Here is a 27,952-nt window from a genome sequence, read left to right as displayed (position 1 = left end):
GATCTATCTCTGGTTTTGCCCTACTAGAGATAGGAATAGCTCACATTAGACATTAGAGACATATATTTTATGTCAATTGAATGTTAGCTGCGATCGGTTGTATGTCAAACCAGAGATAGATTGAATATTGGGAACGGCCGTTAATAATTCTAAATCACGATTTCGACTGATAGAGGTAGACATTATCTAAATGCAAGTTCACAGGGTGAACACAATCAGTAAGTATTATATTAGCAACTTCATCTATGACAGCAATTTTCCTACTTCAAAATATATAAATTAGATGTGTTATGTGTTATTAAATGGTCCTTTACATAAAACACAGATCTGTGTTGTATGTAAAGGACCATTTAATATCAGATCTAACTATTATCTATAATAGTTAAAGATCTGCAAGATTCTGCAGGTATTTGATAAAATAAATTTTAAAGGACTCTTGGGAATGTGTGGAATGAGTTATTTTAATTTCGTTCATCATTTTCTTTCAAATGTTTATTTTACTGAATAAACATAATATACTTATAACAGCAATATGTTAATTATTAAGTACCACTGAAGAAATGGATTCAAAGGTAGATAAGAGACCTACGTCATTAATTGGTCGGGTTATGTCAATAGTCTTGATCTGTCGTCTGTATTTGACATACCAGGACCAAAATACGTAGGCTGCAATCTGCCCTTGGCCTGTAGACAAGTAGCAAAGCGCTAACGCTAACGCTAGCGCTACAAAATGTATGCGATTTGACATAAGTCATCGCTTCGCTAGCGAATACTAATGTGAAATCCATACATTTTGTAGCGTTAGCGTTAACGTTAGCGTAAGCGTTTTGCCACTTGTCTATGGGGGCTTATGGGCATCTGCCCATAAGGGCAGATTGCAGCCTACATATCAACTTCTCTGATACTACATCAACTTCTCTGATAGTACATCAAAATTAATTAAGTACAAGTAATTGTGGCAATTTTTTCCAGGCAACTCAACGTACACATTCTCAAGAATCCTTAAAAATTGATTTAATAAAAAACTGATACCTGTCTGAAAACTTGCGGTGTGATCTCTTACTATAAAGTGTTTGCAGGAAAATAGACAACTAAAGTACAATGTCGCGATGATGGACAATCGCTATCTCTATCTCAGATATCTCGTTATATTAAGTGGCGGCTGATCCGGCGCCCGCAGTAGTTTGTCGCTAGCGAGGCGAGCTGCACCACCGGTAAGATGTTTTTCTATGTATTAAAATATATATAAAAAAGTATATTTATCATATACACATAACAATAATATATAATGGCACGTCGTCTAATCCCATGCTAAACTTGTGTTATGACTTATGAGAGACAACGAGCAAACGCCGAACAAATATCTTATCCTACAGTAGAAGTTATTTATTAGAGCACTTCTCTATCTCTAATAATTTATGCACTTATTTAATAAGCTAAAATAATAATTTGGGTGGTATGTGTGAATAGTGCGTATCTAAACTGCATGTGCCCACAGCTTGGCCAGTTTTCATTTCGAATAGAAATGACAAGCGATGTTTGAAAGAATAGCAATCTCAGGGTCGGTTTTAGCACTACCAGCGCCCTGGGCGAGATATCTTCGGCGCCCTGCAAGGTGTTGGTAGTGCTGAAAAAAATGGCGCCCCTTTTGTTTGCCCTCAGCGCCCCTTTTTATCCGCGCTGGGCGGACGCCCAACGTCGCCCCCCCCTCCCCTAACGCCCCTACTGAGCAACCTGAATGCCCATTAAGTTTATTAAATCAAAAGCCTAATCATAATATTTAAATCAATGCGTTGTCAATTGCCTTTACAGTTAGCCACAGCCCACAGGTGGTTAAGTCTTAACTATATTTTGTAGTTTTAGATAATTTTAAAACATAATGACGAGTTGCAGTGTAATCTAATATACAACTTTTATTGCTCATTTGTTTTAAACTCATGAGTATCTGGATACGCACGCGGGGCAGCTGATGTAGTAAGTATAGATATAGTATGATAAGTATGTTTTGGTGTTTCTTTTTTTTGGTTACACGCAAAAATGTGAATCAGTACGCGAAATTTTCCATTGGCACTTTTTTTAAGCCATGCGCTAAAACACCCTTGAGTGACTGTATAGGCACAGTCACACAAAAATAATGAAAATTGTAAGTAATTATTCTATCTGCCGATAAAATTATATCTTTCACTAAGTCAAGCTAAGCGTAAACTTAGAAAGGGTTACAGAACAACAGGCAAATATTATTGACAAAGGAAAGGCAGATTGCCACAGATAGAATGATTGATTGTATCACGCATTTCCTGTAGTCCCACCTTCAGCAGCAGGGACATCGTTTTTAGTGGGTAGTCCCGGGTGCGTCTTCCGTCCGCCCCGGGGAGTCCCACATGCCTCGGTGGTCCTCCCCAGGCCCCGAGGACGCGTAAAAGCATTCCCCCAACGCAAAAAAAGGGTTACTATTCTTTCAAATACTGTGGCATAATAATATAGTCATAATATATAGTCCTGCAGCCTGCTTCAAAAAACTTGATAATGTTTTAAGCTTAAGAGCTCACCTGACTCTAAAAATCAAACATCGTCCTTCTCTCTTCACACTCACACCCGTCTTTCATATGTCAGGTGAAAAAGGACGGCGCGGAATCATCGCCGAGTTAGTTTTACTTGAATTAAAGACGAACTATAATGATTATGAAAAAAGTGTTTTGAGCAAATTTAGGTTTTATCAATACCTTTTTATATATTAAAAAATATTAAAGAAAAGACAGCAAACTTCGAAGATCCGAGCAAAAATGTGTCTAAAACAAGGTTTTTTGTAAAAAAGAAACTATCGAGCATTTTTTGAGTAATCGTGTTTTCGTCTTGAGCATTTAATCTTTATGAACTGAAGTTACTTGTGTCAAAAAATCAGTTTTCTAGACCTTACAGACTTTGAGATCTAGGTTAATGTATGTAGTCAAGTTAGGGTCATATGGGCTCTTAATAGCTTAAAAGTTAAAACATTAAGTATCAAGTTTTTTTAAGGGATCAAGTTTTTTTATGCAATCAGAGCTTTTATCGTGGGGTTTAAGCGTGGCGACCAAATAATGAAATTCCGTAACAAAAAATAAACAACGGTGGGTAGTCGGGCACTCCGACCACCCACCGTGCGGCATTGCCAGACCTCGGCACGGTGTTTGTGTATGTGCGACTAGACGTATACCAATTATAATAGCAAAAGTTGGTAAAAAATGCTATGCAGCTTTACCACGGCAGTCCCCGAGTACACGTGTCTAGTTTTTACTTGTGAAAGTACGTTATAACTTGTACTAGTTTTTGCTACGACTTGTATTGCCTGTAGACTTTATAATACGATGGCAATTTTGTAGCCCATTCTAGTTATGATAATCGAATACAATAATTACTTACCGCTTTTAAACAAATTATCGATAATGTATTTTATATTTGCTTATTTTGTTGCAAGCAGTGACCATGTTATCAATTGATAATATTATGTAGTTACTCTAAATACAGTAACGTTAAAGCAAAAATATGAACAATTAAACAAACATAATATACAAAATTAATCGAGTCAAAATTCATTACAATATTATTAAAATACTAGCTGGTCCTGCCGATTTTAAGATCTACAGGATAATCACACAAATTTTCAACACAATCGGTCCAGCCGTTTCGAAATAGTTTGGCTACTAAAAGCGTGATACCAGAATTTTATATCACGTATTTGATATCAACTTAGTAAAGGTATGGTAAATAGGTACTAAAATATAAGGAAAGTCATCTACAAAGGACAATCTTATAATATTTATTATTATTATAGTGTCGGTCGTATACCGTAGCACAATGTCATAGGTATATTAAATTTATTGTCTTTTTTATATAGTAGGTACCACTACTTTTCTGTAGATATTTTTTTCTTTTCTCCATTTTTATTATCTTTTAACTGTAAGTATTAATTATTATGAAAAAAATGGCCTTATAATATAAGGCGACATACGACAATTATTATAATATAATAATTTGAACACTTAAAATTCTGATTTGCCATCAATCCCTAAGCGGCAGCCGGCTGTCGCATAACAATTGAAAATGTATTGTGTCAGCGATTCCCACGATCGTGGTAGTAAATGACGCCCGCATCTCCGCTTCCCCAGAACTCGTTTATCACTCCGTACATTTTTCCTGATCCTATGTTTTTTCCCGGGACTTCAAGTATCTGCGTACCAAGTTTCAGCAAAATTGGTTAAGTAGTTTGGGCGGGAAAAGGTCTTTTACCTCTCTATCTGGTACCGATAGACGTAGAAGGCTGAAATGTTTCACGGAAGATAAAGATCAAAAATTGAACGTGATGGGACTAATAGTAATAATAATAATTAAGGGTCGATGAAAAGTTGCATTATAATAATAAGTGCATATAACTTTTATTTATGATCGCATATTATAGGTTATTACGATAGTATTTATCGGTAATTTAAGATTTAATTTTCCGACTCAAATATGGCAAACATGTTAATTGTTCGAAGCTGTCAAATATGTGGGACGGTTTCATGCACAAAGTAATAAGAACTTATTGTTTCGTCAAAAAAACCACATATTATTCTATAAGTTCCATAATAACTAATAACTGACATGAAAGTCGTATAAACAAGCATAATAATATTACAACTAGCCAAGCTTTGTGAGTGCTCGCATCGTCACACCTTGACTGACTGGTGATAGCACATCTATATAATTATTATAAATAAAAATTACTATGTTAGAGCACAAAGTAATAGGCGTGGTAGTTTTTCCGTAAAGTGTACCACAAAATGTACAGATTGTGGGATATACTAGGGCTCGCTTCGCTCACCCTGATTATAATCTGGTACGAAATTTGTAGTAAGTACGAAAAGTCATGTTTCATCAAAAGATAATTTTGTGCAACACAAGTTTAATACGTGTTATATTATTATTCGATAATCCGCAATACGTTGTATTATAAATAAAATTAAATTTCATTTAGAATTAAATTTTAAAAGAAAATCGATTAAAATTTGGATTAAAATTAAAACATAAGCGTTCAATTTAATTTCTGTCACTCCAGTAGCTTGCAATTTCATGGTCCATCAGTTGCTCGTTCTACTTCCCTATTGTAGTACAAGATTTCTTATACACAAAATAATTAATGATTAACTAATACACCAATTACAATATGAATATTGAATAGGATGATCAGTTAATAAAATTACTTGTACTCGGTGCTAAAATAGCAATATTTCCATTAAATAAATAATTATGAAGACATAATATTATCTTAAGACTTCTGAGCCATAGCATACTGCCATCCACTCATTAGCTACAGCATCTCCGCTAACATGATTGTCAGTCGTAAACCTGATTTACATGATAATAACTATTTTTTTGAGTAAACAATAGTATCAGTTTGAGTTCAGAGTTAGTACATAGTAGTGGAGTTATATAAAAAATGCCCTGCGGATACTGCTCTCATACTACTAAACGCGTAATTCTTGTAAGTAACTTACTCCACGCGCATATAGAATTTAAATTTACTTAAGTCTACAATGTACATAATTTATTATTGTATATCACATATGCTACTGTGTAGTAAGAAACGTAAAACCTAAAGTTAACTTATTAAATAAAAATATTTTCCAATAAATCTTCTAATAATTTTAAAGTTTTTAAAACCGGATTCACTCACTGTATATAACAGCCGTTGGGATAAAAAAAATCGGCCAAGTGCGAGTCGGACTCGCGCACGAAGGTATCCGTACCGTTATAGAGCAAAAATAGGCCAACATTGTGTTTTTTGTATGAGAGCCCCTCTTAATATTTTATTTTAGTTTTATGATTAGGTACTAGAGATCGCCCAATGGTCGAAATACGATCTTAAATAAAAAATTAAATCATAAGTTTCAAATTTCAACGATTTTCTATTGATATTCTATTGTGAAAATATTGACTTTATAATTTTTTACACATAATTCCTGCGGCAGTCTTAGATTAATAAGGTCAAATGATATTAGACTGACCGTGTAATAATTGTCTAACACTATATTTTAAGATTCGATAAAAAAAAACTAAATCTATTTTCAATTTGACAACTTACTTCAACCATAAATAAAAAAGTACAATTCGTGTGTATAGACTTGTCAATCAAAATATCCTAGTGTGTGTGTTGTAGTGTGTGTAATGTTTTATTTGTTAAAAAAAGCTAATGCACTCCTTCACCATAATAATAATAATATAACTGTAGAAAATCACCTACGTTTCCGCATTTTTCGTCAAAAGGGATCATAAGTTTTTCGCTCTCATATTAATCTATATCTTCTCTTATATATAAAAATGGATTTTCAAATGTGTTAGTCGCGCTAAAACTCGAAAACGGCTGAACGGATTGGGCTGATTTTAGTCTTAAAATATTCGTAGAAGTCCAGGGAAGGTTTTAAAGTGACACAAAGTTCACCGGGACAGCTAGTATACTATAGATTTAGAGTACACATACTTATAATTAAGGATTTTGTGGAAATTTCTAGTGCCTACCTATTATCAATATTGATATCGACCAAGAAAAGGCCAAAAAACACGTTTTTTGCATTGGAGCCCCCCTTAAATATGAAATAATTGAACTTAGTATTTGTTGTTATAGCGGCCGCTCCAGACATACAAAATCTGTGCAAATTTCAGATAGCTGTAGCAGTTCTTGAGATACAGCTTGGAGACAAACAGACAGACGGACAGACATCGAAGTCGTAGTATGGTAGTAATAGGGTCCCGTTTTTACCCTTTGGGTACGGAACCCTAAAAATTCACGGTGAAACTAAATGCATACAAAAGTTGAACGATATTATCATTTATCATAAATCATAATCATTTTAGACATTGGTTTGTACTTTGTATGGTTTACCTATTACTCCACAAAACTCACGTTCGACATAATATTATACCTGCCTACAGGCTACAGCTAAGATGATCAGAGATAATATCTGCTACTGGCTGACATAAGATAATTAAACTTATCATCACCTCGGCGTGATAAGCCACGTTACGATAAGTAGCCAAAAGTCACCATGTCAATATTATTGATAACGTAATTTGCTGATTTACAGTTGGTGTACTTTTGTAGGTGTACAAAAATAATGAGGGTACAGAATTTTTTACAAATTTGGATATCTTGTAATTTTAGTCCCTTATTTCGCCGTTTGAACTTTAGTTTCTGCTCTTTTATGCTTGAATGTAATTTTAATCCAGTTTCAGTACAGCTTCAAAATATATCAAACCAACGTGAAACGCGTTCTGTATGATCAAAACTCCAAAAACCAGTGGTTTTATGATTTCTTGATGCATTTGCGGGAATACTAGAAAATATCTAAATTGTGGTAAAGAATTGGCATTTCCAATTTTTTCCTTTCTTTATTTACTTGCTATGAATATAATATTATGGAAATGAGAATAATTTGTGACCTTATTCTACCACGAAGTACCTGGACAATTATTACACCTTGAAGATACGTAATACTGAGTTTTAGTTCACAAGTAGCGGACAGAATAAAGGAATTTAGAGAACAAAAAGTGTGTGTTGTGAGCCGTGGACACCTTGACATGCTATTGAGTGTCAACTGTGACCATCCACTGCCCCTGGGTTAAAGAGACAAAAGTGTTACTTTGTAAAAACAATTTTTGTTTACTGGACATTGCAGGGCATTGTTTATTATATACTGCAACTAGATAAACTGCGAAAAGGGAATGAAAGGGTAGCTTACCGTATTTTTATAAAATTTTGCAGATTACTTTGCTAACTTGAGGGTACTCACTTGTAGCATTTTTGTGTACATTTCTACTTCTTTTTGTGTAGATCGTTAATATTTTGGCAATTACTTTCACGGACTGCAGAATATTTATTGTTACTACGACAGTTTGAAACTTGCTTCAGTACTTAATTCTTGCCACAATTACCACTAAGTTATTAGAATTTTCACACGAAATTACTACTTAAAATATTTAAGTCTGCGTACCAAAACTCATTGCACTCACAAAACACTTTTTAATTTACTTACGTTGCATTGACAAGTTATTACGTCTTGTCAACAGATATTTATTTAACGAAGGTAGAAGTATTAATTTTCTTTTGGAGCTTGTGTTTTAAATCATTGTACAAACTTTGTTTTATTCTCATAATCATGGAAATATTATGACATAATTTGAATAGGATTTCATAGTTGTTTCGTGGTATTTATGTATTCGTTTTTATTCACTTTCCGAGGTAATCAATCATCAATCGAACCAGACCAGGCTTCACCATATTAACATCCAAAGGTTTTTTTCAAACAATTGTTTTTATTTTTCAGATGATGTTTAAGATTGTAGTGGAGTTGGCCCTAGTGGGGGCTATAGCCTCCGTCTTCATAGTGGCTGCTCAAGGTCGGGCCCAGGAAAAGGCCTCGGAGGAGGCAGCCGGGAGGAACTACATGAGGTCCCTTGACGAGATCATGGCTAAGGCCAGGAACAAGAAGACCTTAGCGTCGTGGGCCTACGAGTCCAACATCACTGACTATAACCAGGAGCAACAAGTAAGTTCTTTTGAATTCTTATGCATTAATTGTTTGGCGGCTTAGGTATCTTTTACAATTAATAAATAAATAGATAAATAAATAAAATAAAATATTCAAGTACATTATAAAAACACTTTTTGAACGTCGGGACTATACCACCGGTTCGGAAACTAGCCCAGCGAGATGAAACTCACAAAAACTTTAATATTTTCAATATTACAACCTAAACACGCAGCAATGACAAGTGAAATATGTGTCCCCAGAAACATAGCCGTTATGATTCGTAATCAAGACAAACCTTTGATTTACAATATTTAAACGCATTTACTATTTACAAATTACCTTTCCAGCTACAAGTATCCTTAGAAGTAGCTGAGGAAGAGAAGGAGTATTGGAAGGAGACGATGACGTATCTATGGCACGAGTTCGAGGATGAGGACCTGAAGAGGCAGTTCAAGAAATACTCCATCTTGGGTTCAGCAGCCCTCCCCGAGGATTTAAACCAGCGATTGATAAACGCGATCAATAGAATGCAGTCGACATACGCTAAGGCGACCATATGCGACTATAAAAATCGGGACAAGTGCGACCTGCATGTTGAACCAGGTATTTTAACTCAACCTTAAACCACGTAGTTATTATAGTCTTTCTTTGGAACTCTTTTCTTGGGATGGAAAGTAGTCTTGTATTAATCTAGATTCCAGATGTAGAATCTGAAACTGGTGTTGCATGTCAAAATTGATAAAAATCCGTTCTGTAGTTTCTGCATAAAGATGTAGCGTTACCTCACAAACTTTGCCCTTTCGAGTTTTTAGCAATGCATGCTAAAGTTGATTAAATATTTTATATCCGTCTACTTTTTTTTGAGACATGCATTTTATTCTCCTTTCTTTTTCTGAAACTTGATATTCATTTAATTTTGTCAGTCTTTAATTCTCTCTTATTTTTCTTTTTAACCCCCGAAAAAAAAGAGGGGTGTTATAAGTTTGACGTGTCTGTCTGTCTGTCTGTCTGTCTGTCTGTCTGTCTGTCTGTTTGTCTGTGTGTGTATCTGTCCGTGGCATCGTAGCATCCAAACGGGTGGACCGATTTTGATCTAGTTTTTTTTTGTTTGAAAGCTGACACGATCGAGGGTGTTCTTAGCTATAATTCATCATCATCAGCCTCCTCAGTGCTGGACAATCAGGGTTTATCTGGTTCATGAAAGGCCGTTAGCAACTTGTAGTCGTGTGATGGGTCTTATATTTCTTTCTAGTTCGTGACATTTGTGAATATACAATATAAGTATACACATAATAATGGAAAGTTGACCTGGTGCTGCAGCATCACCTGGTAATCAATAGAATATCCAATTCCTTGCCAACTTAGAGCAGAGGTTTTGTGTTTGGGCTCATTTTAATTGCGACAACCAGTAAGAAGCAGATAAAGTATAAACAGTAAATATTTACATGCTGCTGATGCATCATCACCTGCATTCTATAGGAACCGAGCTTCGTATGAACCCAAAGTGGAGGTTTTATGTTTGGGCTCATATTAACGGCCTCATCGAAAAGGACATTGATAGATGGTAATCATGAGAATATGATTCTGTTGATAGGAATTATTCTGCACTATAACCAACACAAGTTTAAAAAGTATGAAATAAAATTAAATTAAAAAATTAAAAAAAAACCCCAAAACAACTTTAAAAAGTAATGAAATAATATTTACTGCCTTTAAGTTCAAATAATTCCTAACTTGTGTAAACGATCTGAATCGAGATGGGTAACCAGCGACTTGGCGGTTGTAGGTTGTAGTTTACTTTACTTTTATTCCTGTATGATCATAAAGAATATTAATATAATAGATAATCTATACTAATATGATAAAGCGGAAGAGTATGTTTGAACGCGCTAATCTCAGGAACTACTGGTCCGATTTGAAATATTCTTACAGTGTTAGATAACCCATTTATTGAGAAAGGATATAGGCTATATTTTATCACGCTATGACTAACAGGAGCGAAGAAATAAAGGAAAATGTGGAAAAAACGGGGAAAATCATTTGAAAGGGCTTATCTCACGAACTACTGGAGCAATTTTTCTCTTATTTGGCACAGATAAGAAGTAGACCACGTGAAGGATCATAGGCTATTTTTGTGGACTAATTTGTCTGTGAAATATCTAATTTACGCGGGCGAAGCCGCGCGGAACGTCTCTCTGTTTGCTATTTACTGACGCAGACGAAGTCGCGGGCAACAGCTAGTATATTATATCGAGTGATTATCCTAATTTTTCAGAGGTAACGAACATTTTCGCCAGCAGCAACGACGCTGAGGAGCTGAAGTACACCTGGCTGGAGTGGCACAAGGCGGCGGGAGCGCCCTCGCGACAGGACTTCACAGAGTACGTGCAAATGGACAACGAAGCTGCTAAATTAAACGGTATGTTCATATAGCTGTTGGTCGCTCATTCGTTAGCACCGTACGCACCGTACGCGTCGAAGGCACCGTTATAGTTTAAGTCTTGCAGTTTAGCGTTAAGTTTGCAGCAAGTCGTCGGCATAATGTCAGATATTTTCACGATGACAGTTTAGACACACAGAGCTTAAAACTTACTTTGGAGCTTGTTAAGATTTCTAGTAAAGATTATTATTCCTGTTATGTTAAAACATTCCAGGTTTCGACAGCGTCGCCGAGTGGTGGTTGAGCGAGTACGAGGAGTCTGACAGCGAGGATCAGTTTGCGGCGCTCTGGTCCCAGGTCAAGCCTCTGTACCTCCAGATCCATGCGTACGTCAGGCGACACCTGAGACTCAAGTATGGGGAAGATGTCGTGTCTGCGAAAGGACCTATTCCAGCACATTTGCTTGGTGAGTTTTTTCTTTACGGAAAGTTCTTTCGGCAAAAAATTATCGTTTAAGCATTGGCTTAAAATTTGTTATAGGGATCAGAGTTCTTAATTGAAAAAGTCCTGTCAGTTCATAATATGTATCTGAATCTACTGCAAATGAATATTACGAATAAAAAAATATTATCTGCAAAATAAATAACTTATATACTTAATGTAATAAAATTAATAATTTTTGCACTTGAAATTATCAGGTAACATTTGGGCTCAGACATGGGGTAACGTAGAAAAGTTCACTCGGCCATACCCCAACAAACAAGACGTTGATGTCACTGAAGCTCTTATTAGCCAGGTAATTATTGCTTAAAAATATATGTGGCACACGAGGACTGCCGCGGTCAAGTTTATGCAATTATAATTCGCATACGTCTAGTCGCACGTACACAAACACCGTGCTGAAGTCTGGCAACGCCGCAGCCGGTCGTAGTGGGGTGTGTTAGGTTTTTTCGTTACGGAATTTCTTGATTCGGCCGCCGCGCTCAAAGCCCGCGATAAAAACTACATGCAGATTGCAATAGCTTAAAAACTTACTTTGATCACAAAGTATTAAGTATTAATTATCTTACAAAGAATCCAACGTAATAAGATAATTTCTTCTTTCAGAATTACACTGCGCTTAAAATGTTTAAAGCCGCCGAAGAGTTCTTTACATCTTTAAACTTGACTGCTATGCCTCCACTATTCTGGGAGAGATCCATTATAGAGAAACCTGACGATGGAAGAGACATGGTGTGTCACGCGTCCGCATGGGACTTCTTTGACGGAGAAGATTTTAGGTGAATAATCATCTTTAACTTGTCTATTATACTTAATCAATAAATAACTATGATTTACAAAGTTTAGGCTTATATGCTCATAATGTTTAAGACATCGAGACCGTGAAAAAAATCCATATGACTAAAACATTAATATTTTTTTATGGGCCTATACTATCCTACGGCTGGGAAAAGGCCCCCATTAATAATTTAATGTTTTAAAAACCTTTACCTATTATTTTATCCCGAAAAGGGAATGCTATGAGTCGAAGTACATATTTAATGCTTATTTAATTATTCGTGGTTTACAGAATCAAACAGTGCACTGAAATAACAAAGGCTTTCTTCACCACAACTCACCACGAGATGGGTCACATCCAGTACTACCTGCAATACAAGGATCAGCCTACCATTTATAGAGCTGGTGCTAATCCCGGTAATTTGCTTCTTTAGGCTTTTCAAGTAGATAGAATAGTTCACCTGAAATAAAACACTTTGATCCTCTTATCCCTTCAGGAATGGGAAACATCCATTCTTATCATAAGAGGCACACGTTAACAAATGCAAGACAATATCAAAATTTAAAGTTTCCAGCTCTAAACGTTTGACGTATGTAAATCGATATTTATTAGTCGGTTAGTTTAGCTCTGCCAAAAATATGATAAGACGAAATAGTAATCAATATTTAAAATAATTACAAAATTTTAACCTTATTTTCAGGATTCCATGAAGCAGTGGGTGACGTGATATCGTTGTCAGTGTCTACGCCGAAACATCTGAGGAAGATGGGTCTACTTGAGGATGGTCCGGATGACTTGGAATCTAACATCAATCAGCTGTATAAAATGGTATACAATTGCTACTATTACTCGTATAGCTGATGATGTATCTTGCAACATAATTGATACAAAATATTATGAAGTGAATTTACAAACCGATTTCAATTACATTTGATAAGAAGGAGCCAGTAGCGGTGTTAAGGGGAAGCGACACTAGGCGACCGCCAAGGGTGCTGGATAAAATGGGACGCCGAAGGCAAATAACAGGACTATCAGGAACTTACTTGGGTGCCGAAGAAATTGGTCATTGGTGTTTGGAGCTATTTTAAATCTTCAAATAGGACATGTAATGGGATAGTTTTTGGTTCAAAAAATGCACAATTCCTACAAGTTAATATCGGAGCAACAAAGTAACGTACGATGTCTAATATTATAATGTCCTTTCTTAACTTTCTATATCTTCATTTCCAGGGCTTAGACAAGATAGTGTTTCTGCCGTTCGGCTACATCCTGGACTTGTTCCGTTACGGCGTGTTCAGAGGTATCACCTCGCCCGAGGACTACAACTGCCACTTCTGGCAGCTTAGAGAGACGATCCAGGGCATTGAACCCCCTGCGACCAGGACTGAGGAGGACTTTGACCCCGCCGCCAAATATCATATCGCTTCTGATGTTGAATACATGAGGTATGTGTCATGATACTACGGGTTTGTTTCACCACTTACTGATAAGTTCCATAAAGGCTATCATATCATAATCCACAACTAATATCTGACAGATAATGTATGTTCCATCTGTCAGATAAGTTTTGGATAGCCTATCCTATATCAGTAAGTGGTAAAACAAGCCCTAAGTGTAAGAGTTCAGACGGTAGTATTTAAGACGCGATGTTTCAAATAAAATGATAGTCGTCAAAATTTTACAGGACATCTTAAAGTTGTGCGAAGATATTGTGCTTTTCGAGAAATTGATCCATGGGCAGGTGGTAGACCTACTAAATTTGGTCAGATTATGTCAAGACTAGCTAAAAATCACATATATGTCATAATCCGTCCAAATTAAGTAGGTGAACTAACTGCCAATAAATCTTTATCTTTGTCTTATCAACGAGATACTATAATAAATGAAGCCTGAGTTTTTCATTCTTGACCTGTCATACCATACATACGTGGTTTTGAAAAGTGCATAATGTTATGGCAAATGCACCTTTTAATGTTATCAACAAAATTTTCAGATACTACGTTTCGTACATAGTCCAGTTCCAATTCCACCGCTCCCTGTGCCAGCTGGCGGGCGAGTACGATCCCAGTGACTCCAGCAAGCTGCTGTCCAACTGCGACATCTACAGGAGTACTGCTGCTGGCAACGCTTTGGGGTAAGTTTAATTTAGCTAAAAAGGAAGTAAATGGCACTAAATGTGCCATTTACTTCCTTTTTAGCATTATAAAATTACGTTTACGTATATAATGTTATTTTGTGGTTAAATCAGTTACGGATATTATGGGATGGGCTGCTAATGTAATGAAAATACTCTTTACTCTTGCTTTAGCAAAAAAAAAAAACTTAAAGTAAAATAATTTCATAACTTTTCGCTCAACGCTAAACCCAATGATTTATTTAGGCAGAATATTATGGGCCCAAAATATACGTAGTTGATTTTACCACACCCTATATACCTTTTTATAGGATTGCAATATTATGTGGTTTTATAAACGTAAGAACTAAGAAACCTCTTTGCATGATTAATGTGCTTTAAAAGCGATACAAAATTTTTATTCTTATTCCAGTAAAATGCTACAAATGGGTGCTTCGAAGCCTTGGCCGGACGCGATGGAGGTGCTGACAGGGCAGCGCAAGATGGATGCCAGTGGTGTGCTGGAATACTTCCAGCCGCTGTACCAGTGGCTCAAGCAGGAGAATGAACGCACTGGAGAACACATCGGATGGGAATCCAGTAACGTTCGTGAGTATTACCAATTTTTTGGGACTGTTAACCCAAATTCTGTCCCAAGACAGAAGAACTGTAATGCAGAACTCTGAAATTTGAGTGTTGCGAATATAGATCGTTTCTGATTCTGGATCTTATGGTCCCGTCTCCAGTGTTTATAAAACAGATGCTGGATTTTATCCGATAAAGCGTGGTTTGCAAAGCCAGTTAAGTTAAAGATAACTTGTGGGCTTTTCAAATTAATTTAAATAAATATGTTTGTCTAAAACGGTATAATCACAAAAAGACAGATTATAAGCTAGCACTAAAAATCTTTAAACACTTCCAGAATTCTGTACACCGGAGCAACGCAGCTACATGGCAAACTCTGACTTCAGTGAAAAACTGTCAAAATACTCAGGCGCATTAGTTGATTAATAAATTAAAGTCATCATTTCATGTGTTTATTTTTCCCTCTTGAAGCTAGTATTTGTAAGGTGTTATGCTGAGTACTCACATACGGTTTTGCTCGATAATTTTACTCCAAATCGAAGGAAATGACATATTTGACATATTTAATTTCATCGAGCCGGCTCGAAGCGAGCCTTCGAGCTGATAGTTTTGCGGTCCACACGGTGGTTATTGCTCGATTAACGATTTGGAGTAAAACTATCGAGCAAAACTGTAAGTGAGTACTTAGCATTATAAGTTCATCATCAGCCCGTGCTGCAAAATTTATTTTTATCTTTTTCATGAAAGGTAATAATAGTACTTATAATATAATATTATGCTTTTTAGTGATTTGATCGGTTATAATTTTTCATGCCCATTCTTGACACTTATCTCTAATAAGTGTCATGAATGAGAATGAAAAATTTTGAATCATGAGTTATTTTTAACATTTTTTAAATTTGATTTAAATACACGAAAACAAGTAAAATAGTTACATAAGCATTGAACAATTTGTATGGGAGGAAGTTACACAACGAGACAGCCGTGACCGGCTAGCAGTTGCCAACCTTAAAATCGTGTTACGTGAACTTTGCACTACATCCAGGCATAAGTGACCATTACAATTATGTTGTTAGTTGTTACTTGTTAGTACACTAATCACTACTAACTGCCGCACTCAGAGACAAACATTAATAGTCCAATAAAATTACGGCTCAAAATGGGTTAAATAAACATGAACGAATACAGTTTGGGGATTTTAAGGATCGATAGGGGGGTGTATTCTGAGCATAAATTCCAATTTGAGGGGTTCTACTGAGGTCAGCTCAAGGTCATTTCGATGGAAACGCGTTTAATTCGATCTCGAGAATGATCAGTGTTAGGCAAAAATTTGTAGAAACCTTTTCTCTTCCAAATTAAATTTACTAACTTAAGACAGACAAGACGACAGACAGACGGATAGCCAGATGGACAGATAGACGGACAGACATCGAAGTCTCAGTAATAGGGTCCCGTTTTTACTCTTTGGGTACGGAATCCTAAAAAGTAAAATGTTTGCCTTTCGGGAGTAATAAGTCGAAAAATATTGATGTAAAAAAAAAGTTTCAGATAAAAAAGTTAGTAAATTTAATATGTAAGAGGAAAGGTCTCTACTATCTTTTGCCTAACACTGATCATTCTCGAGATTTCGAATTAAACGCGTTTCTATCGAAATGACCTTGAGCTGACCTCAGTAGAACCCCTCAAATTGGAATTTATGCTCAGAATACACCCCCCTATCGATCCTTAAAATCCCCAAACTGTGTTCGTTCATGTTTATTTATTTCGTAATTTGATTGGACTATAATTACTTAACTGTAATTCAATGAAGATTTTGACATAAGCCCCATAAGCTATGTCCGCACTATGCGCTTTCGTCTTCAATTTTCGTCATCTTCTTTCATTCAACTTTCGTTTTGGCGCATTCAATAATTAAATGCGTCAACGAACGCAACGCCAACTGTCATTTTTAATAACAAAGCGAAAGTGTTAGATACGGTCAGAGGGCATGCGTCGCGGGCATGCCTCACGTTCGCTATAATTGACTGCGTTATAACGCATGCCCTTGACGAACAGAAAAAGGCACAGTGTGGAAAAAGCTATTCATTATCTATCAAACTATTAACCCATCAATCCCCAAGCGGCACCTGGCTGCCGCATAAGAGGTAGTAATACCGATCGAGATAGTAATACCTCGATCGTGTGAATCACAGACACAATAGATTTTCAATTGTTATGCGGCAGCCGGGTGCCGCTTGGGGATTGATGGGAGTCGAAGTTAAAATCATCATGTCTCTGAGAGCGGCACTTAATGTTCCTAAAGATAAAAATGCAAGGATGAATCACTATATAAGAACATTGATTTTCTGTGAGGACAAAAGGCTGGTTTTCTGATGAGTTAGTACTGCTCGTGGTCTCACAAAACTTTGATAATTAGGAATTGCTATTTGTTTAGGAACATTTTGGCAGCCTCTCATAGTAAGTAAAATTTAGTTATTTATTTAGTAAAAATGCTCAAGAGCATGTTACATATTATTTCAATCAATTAAATTCGAAATTAAATATTTCTTTTGGTAATAGTCTACGACCTATATTAAATAAGCATGAAAATACGTCTTGTGGACTAAAGTCTAAACTACGTCTTTAACTAGATAGGATTTAAATTGTAATTTTTGATAAATTGATAGCATCTAAAATTTAGTTACATTCGAAATAATACCCGGATGTTGTGGACCTTGGTAGTTTGTACTTAAAATCCATACTGTGATAATTAGGAATAGACTCGTGAGAAAAATGACGATTTGTAAAAAACACTACTAATGAAAACCGCCTTAATATAAGTCGTCGCAGTTTTTGTTTTGAAAATTTTAATTTACTTTAAGACCAAGCACACGTTATTGAGAACACAATCATAATAAAGTTAATATTTTTTATTATTTTATTTATTTATTTTACTTTATTTAGGAAACAAACAGTTTTTTAAATTAGCTTAATATAATACAATTTTTACTTAAAAACTAATAGTTCCATAAAATTTTACTAATTTAATTTTACAGAAATATATGCTTTTATAATTTATACACAATTACTTATTTTTTTAACAGGTTTTGTAATTTTGACTTATAAATAGGCAGGCATATTGAATTATCAATTATTACTATTGAATATATCAAGGTCTTTAAATTCTTCATTGTAAGTCTTAACGCTACGTTTTAGAAAACAGTTACTAGTATAAACTGATTTATATAAAGGAACGGAAAATATATTTTGTGAACGAGAACCAGGTCTAGGTACTTTAAAATCGATGCATTCCAAAATGTGTGAGGCGTCAATGTGGTTATTTATTATTTTAAAAAGGTAAATTTGGTCAAACATTTTCCTGCGGTTTACGAGACTCGTTAGTGAATGTCGACTGAGTGAGGTCTCATAAGAAATATATTCATGATTTCCAACGATTTCTAAGGACTTAATAAATTTCTTCTGAACCCTCTCAATGCAGACGATATGACAAGCGTAATTCGGACTCCAAACTATGCAAGCAAAGTCTAATATCGATCGAACAAAGCTGAAGTATAAGATTTTTAACGTGTGGAGCTGTTTGAAAGGTTTCGAAATTCTTAATATAAATCCAAGTTGACGAAATGCTCTATTGACAATATGGTCGATGTGAAAATTAAATGACAATTTGGAATCCATGATTATAACAAGGTCACGAATAGTTGTGATCTATTGAGAGGATTGCCATTAATTTGGTAATCAAACTTAAGTGGGTTATGTTTGCGCGTATAAGAAGACATCACGGAACACTTATCAAGGTTTAAGAAAAGTTGATTTATTAAGCAACACTCAAATAATTTGTTTAAATCACATTGCAGTTGCTTGAAATTCTCCAAATTAGCAATTATTTTGAAAGTTTTGCGTCATCAGCGTATAACAATAAATTTGAAAAACGTATAACCTTGTTAATATCATTGATATACAGAATGAACAGCAAAGGACCGGCATGTGAACCTTGGGGTATTCCTGAAGGAATATCTATGAATCTGGAAACATAACCCTTTATAGATACTGCTTGGGAACGATTTTTTACATAGGAAGTCGCAGTAGATCGCCATGTATACCGATGTTCCAAAGCTTTTCTATAAGTAGATTTATTTTATCGAAAGCCTTGGAAAAATCGGTATACACGACGTCTACTTGTAGCTTTTTATCCATGGCATTTAATAAGAAGTTGGTAAAAGTAAGCATATTTGTTTCAACTGAACGGCCCTTACAAAAACCATGCTGATTAATAGAAATGTGATTTTTTAATAACCCCCTTAGCTCACGTGTGACGATTTTTTCAAATATTTTACCTAATAAATTAGTCTTTGATATCGGCCGGTACTGAGACACATCATTTCTATTTTCATTTTTAGGAATAGGTGTAATAAGGGCCTGTTTCCATTTCATTGGAAATGTGCCTTTCCAATCGGAAATTGAAATAGGATATAATTATTTAACGCCTCCGTGGTCCAGTGGTTAAGAGCGTGGCTCTTTACTCGGAGGTCGTGGGTTCGATTCCCGCGTTGGAAACATGTTATTTCTAAGTTTGGTTAGGACAATGCAGCCTGTTTTGCTGATTGTCTGACAAGCAAAAAGTCGGTCCTGCGCCTGAGCTCTCGCCAGTCGTGTCGGTCTTCCGTCCCACTGGGTTATGAGAGTAAAGGAATAGAGAGTGCTCTTGTGTACTGGGCGCACACATGGGCACTATAAAATGTCAGTGTGTAATGTGTCGAGCTAGCGACCGGTCGTGCTCCGCGTTACACACGCAGCAAAAGTAATATTTTTGCGAATCGCGCGGCACATTGCCGCTGCACGTGACCATGGCGCTCGTGGCCAACGAGTTGCTGGCGTTTATCCAGCACGCCATCGACACTATGGACGAGGTCAGCATCATGCAGATCTGCAAGTCCTCCTTCTCCAGCGAGGAGATTTGCAAGGGCAAGCAGCTGCTGTACGAGACGCTCGGACAGAGCGCGAACATGCCGTCGCGCCGAAGAGACGGGACGGAAAGGAGCGTGCAGGACATCATCTCCCTGCTGAAGCAGACGGATCCTGACAAGGTGGCGGCTTTTGTGGCAAAGGAGCTGCACAAGCTGCCGCCCGTCTCGCTGGACCACGTCGACGTCGTCAGCCTACTGAAGGACATCAAGTTCCTGAAGGAGGAGCTGGCCGGAGTTTGACATAGATTGCAGGCATCAGAGTCTACGATCAGTGACTTACGTATTGAATTATCGCAATTAAAAAGTGGTAATTCAATATGTAGGTCACCTGATGGCGAAAACTAATGGGGATAATGAGAGCCGCAAGGCTCCGAAGAGTCGCGAGACTAAGAAGAGCCGCAAGGCTCAGAAGAGCCGCAAGGTGGAGTCTTCTCGGCCTGGCAAGGACGAGAGCAGGAGGTGCGATGAGGAGGGCTTCATACTGGTGGAGAGGAGGAAGGAGAAGCCCACCGCCCGCAACCATCGCGGCACCGCACCATATGTATCCAGAAGAAGACGACACTGCGCCTGAGGGTCGAGCGTCTGCAGTTTCGCCACAAGGTTAACTTTAGCTCCTTTGTGGTGAGAGTACCGACGCATCTTCTGTCTACTTTCGAGGCGCCGGAGTTCTGGCCGATGGATGTAGTCTATCGGAGGTTCCGGGGGAGACTTCGGAACGAAGCGAGTCACGTCGCTGCCAAAACGCGACAGTGTTAGTTTTTAAGAATATATTTAAAATATGTATGTTAGTTTTAAGGTATTTATTATATAATTGATATGCATAGCTGGGCACCGTTAATCAAATAGTTAACTTCGTTAATCGTTAATCCGTTATAAAAATGTTAGCTTCGTTAAACGTTAAAGCGTTACATTTCGGACGAATTAACGCAAGTTAACGTTAATCGTTAATCCGTTTATATGTAATATGGATAATTTGTTGTAACTTATATCATTGCGTTAGTGTACATACAAAACCTGTTGGTTTAAGGTTTTGGAAGTTAAAATGTTAGGGACAAAACAAAATACTTCTATAATTATTATATTCTATCTAACTAAATTATACTGCACTCTTCTTTATCAACATGCAAATGATTTATAATAACAATAAACGAATCACTCTCTCTATAAGCACCGGCGCTGAGTAATGAAATGATAAAACGAAACAAATCTCTTCTCACTCGCACGCGCCTGAAAATGTATCTAGTATTGTTTTTGTTTCTCTCGCTGCTGCCGTGCCGCGGCGCCGCGCTGCCCGCCCGCCCGGCACTTGTCGTGTCATACTAACTGTCTGAACCTGTTTTCGCGGCGCGCCGCGGTGCCGTGCAGTAAATAGTAGGCATTGGATTAACGATTAACGGACTTCTGCATATTAACGGAAGTTAACGAGTCCGTTAATATTTTTAAAAGTTAACTTAAACGTTAATCCGTTAACCAAAATGTTAACTTCGTTAATTAACGATTAACGGATTAACGAGTTAATGCCCAGCTATGCTGATATGTATGTTAGATTTAAGGTATTTGTTATATGGGCCACTGATGCCCGAAATAAATGATTTGAATTTGAATAAAATTACTCCAGCTTACATGGCCTGGTTTCAATGAAACCGGCCACCGTCACCGAAAACCGGTGTGGGGGGTATTATAAGGATATAATATAATCGCAATATGTACTTTCATGCTACAGGCAGAGTAGACAGAACTAACAGCTGCAGCACCAGCATTCTGGTCAGTCTACGCTGGTGCTGCCTGTTAGTTCTGTCTGACAAAAAAATTTGTTGATGTTTGATAACGCTTCTGTCAATATTCTAATTTCTAGTGCTAGTAGCGCCCTCTGCTCCGACCTTACCTTCCGAACATAATATTCATTATTATTACTAGAAATATAAAAACAGCTACATTAAAATCCTTTGATTGCAGCAATAAAAAAAATAGTATGTTTTATGATTTGCTTGATTTTATTATCGTAGGATTTACGAGCTCTTGTTAAGCTTGTTCATGTTAATTGTATTAATTATATAATAATTAATCATATGCCGTTAAAAATCAAGTATTACTTATAATCTATAAGTTATTTTTCTCGATCAAATATCGAATAATACTTTTAAACATTGAATTTATATTCACGTTATTTAAATAATGATGCCTTGTATTAATTTTGACTTGTATGTGCGATGGTTTAAGTTTGTTATTGAAGCAAGTAATTTTTGTCAGCCATTTGTCTTTTTCTTGGCATTCAAATCATTAATTTGAAAAATTATGGTACAAGATTGAACTGATATGTACTTATTTTAATGATAAAGTTATCTTTATAATCTACGTAAAGAAGCGAACTGAGCAGTGGGCACTGGAAATCTGAAGCATATTTTAGAGATAAAATTTAGCTAAATTTCACTATAATTCTAATTTTGATACGCACACGCAATAAAAACCAGGTCAGTTGCGCAGGAGTAATATTATAGTGCCCAAGTGTGTGCGCAGTATACAAGAGCACTCTATATTTCTTACTCTTTATGAGAGTAAAGCCCGGCACAGACTTAGCTACAATATATTATAATATTAATATTTTTATAGCTAGGCATATTACTATATATTTTCTATACTAATTTTCGCGTGACCGCACATTCAGCTATAATATATAGTTCTGGTAGCTTCTATAATAATATATTTTAAAGTACGATATATTAATATAATTATATTATAGCTAAGTCTGTGACGGGCGGAATAGACAGTCGTGTCGGTCGTCCCAGATGGATCGTCTTACTTGTCAGACAATCAGGTGATCAGCCTGCATTGTCCTAACCAAATTTGGAAATAACATTTTTCAACGAGGGAATCAAACCCGCGAACTCCGAGTCAAGAGCCCGCTCTAAACAACTGGACCACGGAGGCGATAAATCGAATAAAACAAGAAAATGTATGTAAATGACAGCTCGACCGCGCCGCTATTAAAATAATTCGTTACATACATATTTTGCTTGTGATCTACCAGTGTAGCAGCGTGCGGACTCATAATAATATAAATCAACTATCAAGCCTAAAAGACACAATCTGACGCCAAAGTAGAGCAATTTGATCGTCTCGAGTTGTTAAGCACGTAAAAATGATACCCAGCTTCAAACATAAGTCGTAACCTAATTCTACTATTTTAATGCAACATTATTGAACTTACTATTTGTTTGTCATAATTTTGTTTCGTATTATGCAGCAAATTAATATTAAACCAATAACATCGATTGCACTAGACCGATAAAGAAGCGAAGCTATTTCAATAGTACAAACTATAGTAGAATTAGCGTATTAATAAGTCAGTTTTCATTTTTAACTAATAAGAATACGTTTAGACCAAAGACCTATTTAGACATTACTTTGTTACAAACATGAAAATGCCAATTAAAAAAAATGTAAACGGGCGGGACCGCTGACCGGTCGCCGCCGCCCAAGGAACGAAGCCGCATAAGGTTGCGATTCCATGAGTGTTTTTAGACCCCATAGAATTGCTGTACTGACTAGCAGTACAGCAATTCTATGGGGTCTAAAAACACATCTTACAATGCGTCTTAGCTCAGTTCTGGATCGCGGCATTACTGTTGCATGAAGGTAGCAGAATCGAGGTACACGTAACCTTGCTGACAAACCATAACAGTTAAGTTGAGGCACTCGTGCGCGTAATGAATAGATATTCTGTTATTAAACGAATTTACGATGCAATTTAAGGACCTTTGAAATCGCAGAAGAGATCTCGTGAGAACTGATGGAGGTGATAGGAGCGGTTGCAGAAATACTGCAGATTTATAGTCATCACATGAATTCACATTACTGATGGTAAAACCTTTGGTAATTAGCTCAGCTGCAGATCTACTAAGATAATGCTAATAAGTATTTTCAAATTGACAAACCACTTTTTGTGTGCCAAAGTTTTTAATCGTCCGCAGAGCTCAAAATTTTTTATGTAATATTTTAAGACATATAAAACGAGTATAGTGCATCATATTGTGTTTTTTAACCTTGCACTTACAACATTTTATCTTTCACAAACATTCTTTTAAACATAAGATAGAACACGATATCTAATTAGATATCGTGAAAATCATGAAATTTCACGATGTACTATCAGAGAAGTTGATTCCTATGCCAATCGGGGACCTAAGTAGTTTGGTTGCGTTACATCAAACCCAGCTGACAGGTCACAATTAATGGTGCCTTCTCACGGCTCGTATTATCGCAAGCCGCACCGCGCCCGCTCGAGCCACGCGCCGTGTGAAGGGGTGGCTCGGGCTGGCTCGAGCAGGCGCCTTTAATATCACGCGCCAGCTCGAGCCACGCGCCCTAAGGAAGTGGTGGCGTGGTTGCGTTCTCACGGCGCGTGCTACCACGAGCCGCGCCGCGCCCGCTCGAGCCACGCGCCGTGTGAAGGGGTGGCGCGGCGCGGCTCGTACAGGCGCGTCCCGATCCGATTAAAGTCGGTAACTTCAAAGGCGCGGCTTGAGCAAACAGGCGAGCACGAGCCAGCCCTTCTCACGGCGCGTGATATCACAAGCCGCGCCACGCAGACAAAAATTCAAGTAAAATGAAACTTTATTAACACGATAATAGATATCATTTTGCTCTGAGTCACTTCGTTAAATAAATAAATTTTAATGAAATGCAACTTTATTCACTAGGCAACAAGGTTGCATTTCAATTTATGCCACTAATTTTATTAAATTAAGTGTTATTCATTTATTTGATAACAGATGCCGCTGTTTGGCGGCTACATCGCGCTATAGCTAGCACGAAGATTTTTATTATATAGGCGATTAACTAATATGAAACTCTTTTCACTTATACTCATTCTGGGTGTTGTAGAATTATCACGCCAGAGGGATTTAAGTCCCAGGGTGGGGATACGCTGGGGGCTGGGACTAAATTCCTATGGCGTGTATTGGTCCTCAAATACTGGTGGCAGTTCATTCCTGAGTTTTACAGTGCATGGCAGGATGTTACGCAAAAAATGCACGGTGGAAGACTGCCACTCACCAAGGTGATGAGGATTGATGATGGTATGTTTTTCGCGTGGAATGATGACGAAAGCTTGCAGGATGTACGATTCCGAACAATAACACTTTCCACTCGTACTGGTGGAATAATGACGCTTCTCTTCGAGCTCACTTCGAGCACAACATCACGAAATCCGTCTGTACGGCTACCCTGGAACTAAAATCGCTGTGGCATGATAATTCTTCAACACCAAGAGTGAGTGTGAATGGAAATTGTTTCATACTAGTTAATCACCTTATACCTATAACAAAATATATCTTCGTGCTAGCTATGGCGCGATGTAGCCGCCAAGCAGCGGCATCTGTTATCAAACTAAAGGAATTAAACTTAATATAATAAAATTAGCAGCATAGATTGAAATGCAACATTTCATTAAAATGTACTTATTTAACGTAGTGACTTAGAGCAAAATGATATCTATTATCGTGTCAATAGAGTTTAATTTTACTAGAATGTTTGTCAGCGTGGCGCGGCTTGTGATATAACGCGCCGCGAGAAGGGTGGCTCGTGCTCGCCTGTGGCTCGTGCTCGCTCGTAATAGCTGGCTCGGCGCGGCGCGGCTTGCGATATCACACGCCGTGAGAAGCCAGCTTAACATTGAATTGACATATTCGACCAAATAACGTTGGTCTGTCAATTGTATAGTAAATAAATAAATAAATAAATAAACTATCTTTTTATTCAAAATGGGTATCATGATACACTTTTTGAAAGTCGAACGAAGAAACTACGTTGCCTACCACCGGTTCGGGAACTATAGGAATCAACTTCCTCGATGGTACATAACTTTTATGTAAATAGATAACAATTTTAACTTCTGAATTTCATCATGCAAGTCAAAACTCGATAAGATCGAGTTCTGAACCGAATTCCTTTAGCTTTCTTAAAAGCCTAAAAACGTCTCAGCAGGGTATCAACAGAACACTCAGCGGTGATAAGAACACGAAAGTGCAACAAAGATAACGTTACGAAATAGTGCGTAACATTGTCAGGTTCACCCTCAGACATACTAACGACATAACATGGTTCATTGGCTACGAGTTACAGTTCGACAAGGCTTTATTTGAACGTGGCGAGAAAAGGAACTAAATGCTTCTATCATAGAAAAGCGTAATTTTTGACATGTGTTCGACAGTTCTCCTTTACCAGCAGCGCTCCCGTCAATGTCACCCACGTTCAAATAAAGCCTTGTCGAACTGTAAGTTGAGACTGTACAAACTACAAACGTCAGTTCTATAGAACGTTAAGTGTCGCGTGACGCGTCGTATCGCTTTAGTGCGGTCTCATCTACCTCACAGCATAACAAACCGCTGCATTCCGAGACATTTAATGTTAACTCAATTTTAATTTGATGAAAAGATTGTCAGAAAATGCCATACATTTTCTGATAATCTTTTTATCAGAAGAGCTGCAGGTGCGTTGCCGGCCTTTTAAGAGGGAATACGCTCTCTTCTTGAAGGTTTGCAGGTCGTATAGGTCCGGAAGTACTGCTGGTGACAGTTCGTTCCAGAGTTTTACAGTGCGCGGCAGAAAGTTACGCGAAAAATGTAGTGATGAGGATGGTAAGTATATTTTTCGCGTGGGGCGATGGCGAAAAGTTGCAGGAGGTATGATTCCGAACAATTCCTCAGAGCACTCCCCATGATACAACTGATAGAGGATGCAGAGTGAAGCTACATATAGCCCGCCTTAAATATTTAATTTATTTTGTTTTTAGTATTTAGTATTATAGCGGCAATAGAAATACATAATGTCAGAAAAACAGATGGATGAGCGCATTGGTAGCTCAAGCCGGGAGTCGCGGGTTCGAATCCCGCGGAATTCGAACCCGCGACTATTAACCCGATATTGCTCGTAATATCGTCGCTGAATTGATTGAGAGGAATTGCTAAAAGTTACCATTTTAGCCCCGCAGATCAATTACTGCGAAATTGAATTTACGCTTTACATTCCGGCAACGCACCTGCAACTCTTCTGATGTTGCGAGTGTCCATGGGCGACGGTAGTTGCTTTTCATCAGGTATCTTGTTTATTCGTTAGCCCCCTCATTTTATAAAAAAATCGTATAAAGTACTGGAACGTATCCTTTCGAGCTATATTGTATAAGTAACTCGACAGTACCAAATATGCGTATTTTATTTACATTTTATGATATAAGTTATAATTGGGTGAACTTAATTTTGTTGCCTATTTTACTAATACCCAAATTAAGTTCTTCTTTTATTTTAAACCCTAACTTATGAGTTCACCAAATCATTTTAATTGTTTGTACAGCGGCAGTGTGCGCTGCCTCAAAGGATGTCGTGAACTAAATAGTTCTAAAAACAATGACAGTTAAGAAACAATAGATTTTGAATAGATTTTTGTAACTTTAAAGCTATATTGATTTTCGATTGCTGGAAATGGTCGCAGTGGATGTTGGTGGTTGAGTAATGATTGATTTTCTCTAAAATGTTTGACCATTGACAAAAAACAGATTATTAAATACCTATTTTGATTAAAATATTATGACTGCATGCGCTGATAAATTTCATATCGTAGCTTTAATTTTAAATGTCTTGATTATTTTAGAAAAATTTAAGTTCCAAGTACCAGTATTGATCAATATGGTTACTAATCTTGAATGTCATCACTTCATCAGCATGGTTAGTAAAGTTATATTTTTAACTATCTTTTAGATAATATATCTTATTAGATCAGACTTTTATAACATGAGTCAATGATGAAATATTATTCTCAAGACTAAGTCTACCTACCATATTTCATCAAACCACTAAAGCAATTCTTCTTTGATCTATAAAGTAAAAACAATTTGTCTATATCCATAAAGTTGCCATTTCTTGCGGCAAAGTGCATACAAAGCAGGTATTATCTCTGATTACTACAGTTAGTAATATCATTGTAGTATTAAATCATCCAAATGAAGGTTACAGATGACCTAGGTAGTAGGTACACAACAATCTTATTAGCAGACCCTCTGATAGCTATCTCTCAAATGTGCTACGTGAC

General features: G+C 37.0%; 1 protein-coding gene across 1 annotated transcript; it reads left to right on the top strand.

The window, feature by feature from the left end:
* The first annotated feature begins 1,168 nt into the window (after positions 1 to 1,168).
* LOC121726980 (angiotensin-converting enzyme-like) lies at positions 1,169 to 27,433 on the top strand. The gene is made up of 14 exons (XM_042114645.1): positions 1,169 to 1,214; positions 8,340 to 8,561; positions 8,894 to 9,149; positions 10,822 to 10,965; positions 11,201 to 11,392; positions 11,625 to 11,722; positions 12,034 to 12,206; positions 12,497 to 12,621; positions 12,906 to 13,033; positions 13,436 to 13,650; positions 14,199 to 14,339; positions 14,752 to 14,927; positions 15,241 to 15,338; positions 27,420 to 27,433. Exons 2-13 carry the CDS (start codon positions 8,340 to 8,342, stop codon positions 15,327 to 15,329), a joined length of 1,959 nt encoding a protein of 652 aa, XP_041970579.1. The 5' UTR covers positions 1,169 to 1,214; the 3' UTR covers positions 15,330 to 15,338; positions 27,420 to 27,433.
* Positions 27,434 to 27,952: the final 519 nt, after the last annotated feature.

Source organism: Aricia agestis, chromosome 5 (assembly GCF_905147365.1).
Source record: "Aricia agestis chromosome 5, ilAriAges1.1, whole genome shotgun sequence".
NCBI lineage: Eukaryota > Metazoa > Arthropoda > Insecta > Lepidoptera > Lycaenidae > Aricia > Aricia agestis.
The sequence above is the reverse complement of the archived record's forward strand: the minus strand, read 5'-3'. Positions and strand labels throughout refer to the sequence as shown.

Coding starts and splice junctions, on each gene's coding strand:
- LOC121726980 (XM_042114645.1), top strand. CDS start 8,340: ATGATGTTTAAGATTGTAGTGGAGTTGGCCCTAGTGGGGGCTATAGCC. Junction 8,562..8,893: donor ACTATAACCAGGAGCAACAA/GTAAGTTCTTTT, acceptor TTACCTTTCCAG/CTACAAGTATCCTTAGAAGT. Junction 14,340..14,751: donor GCTGCTGGCAACGCTTTGGG/GTAAGTTTAATT, acceptor TTCTTATTCCAG/TAAAATGCTACAAATGGGTG.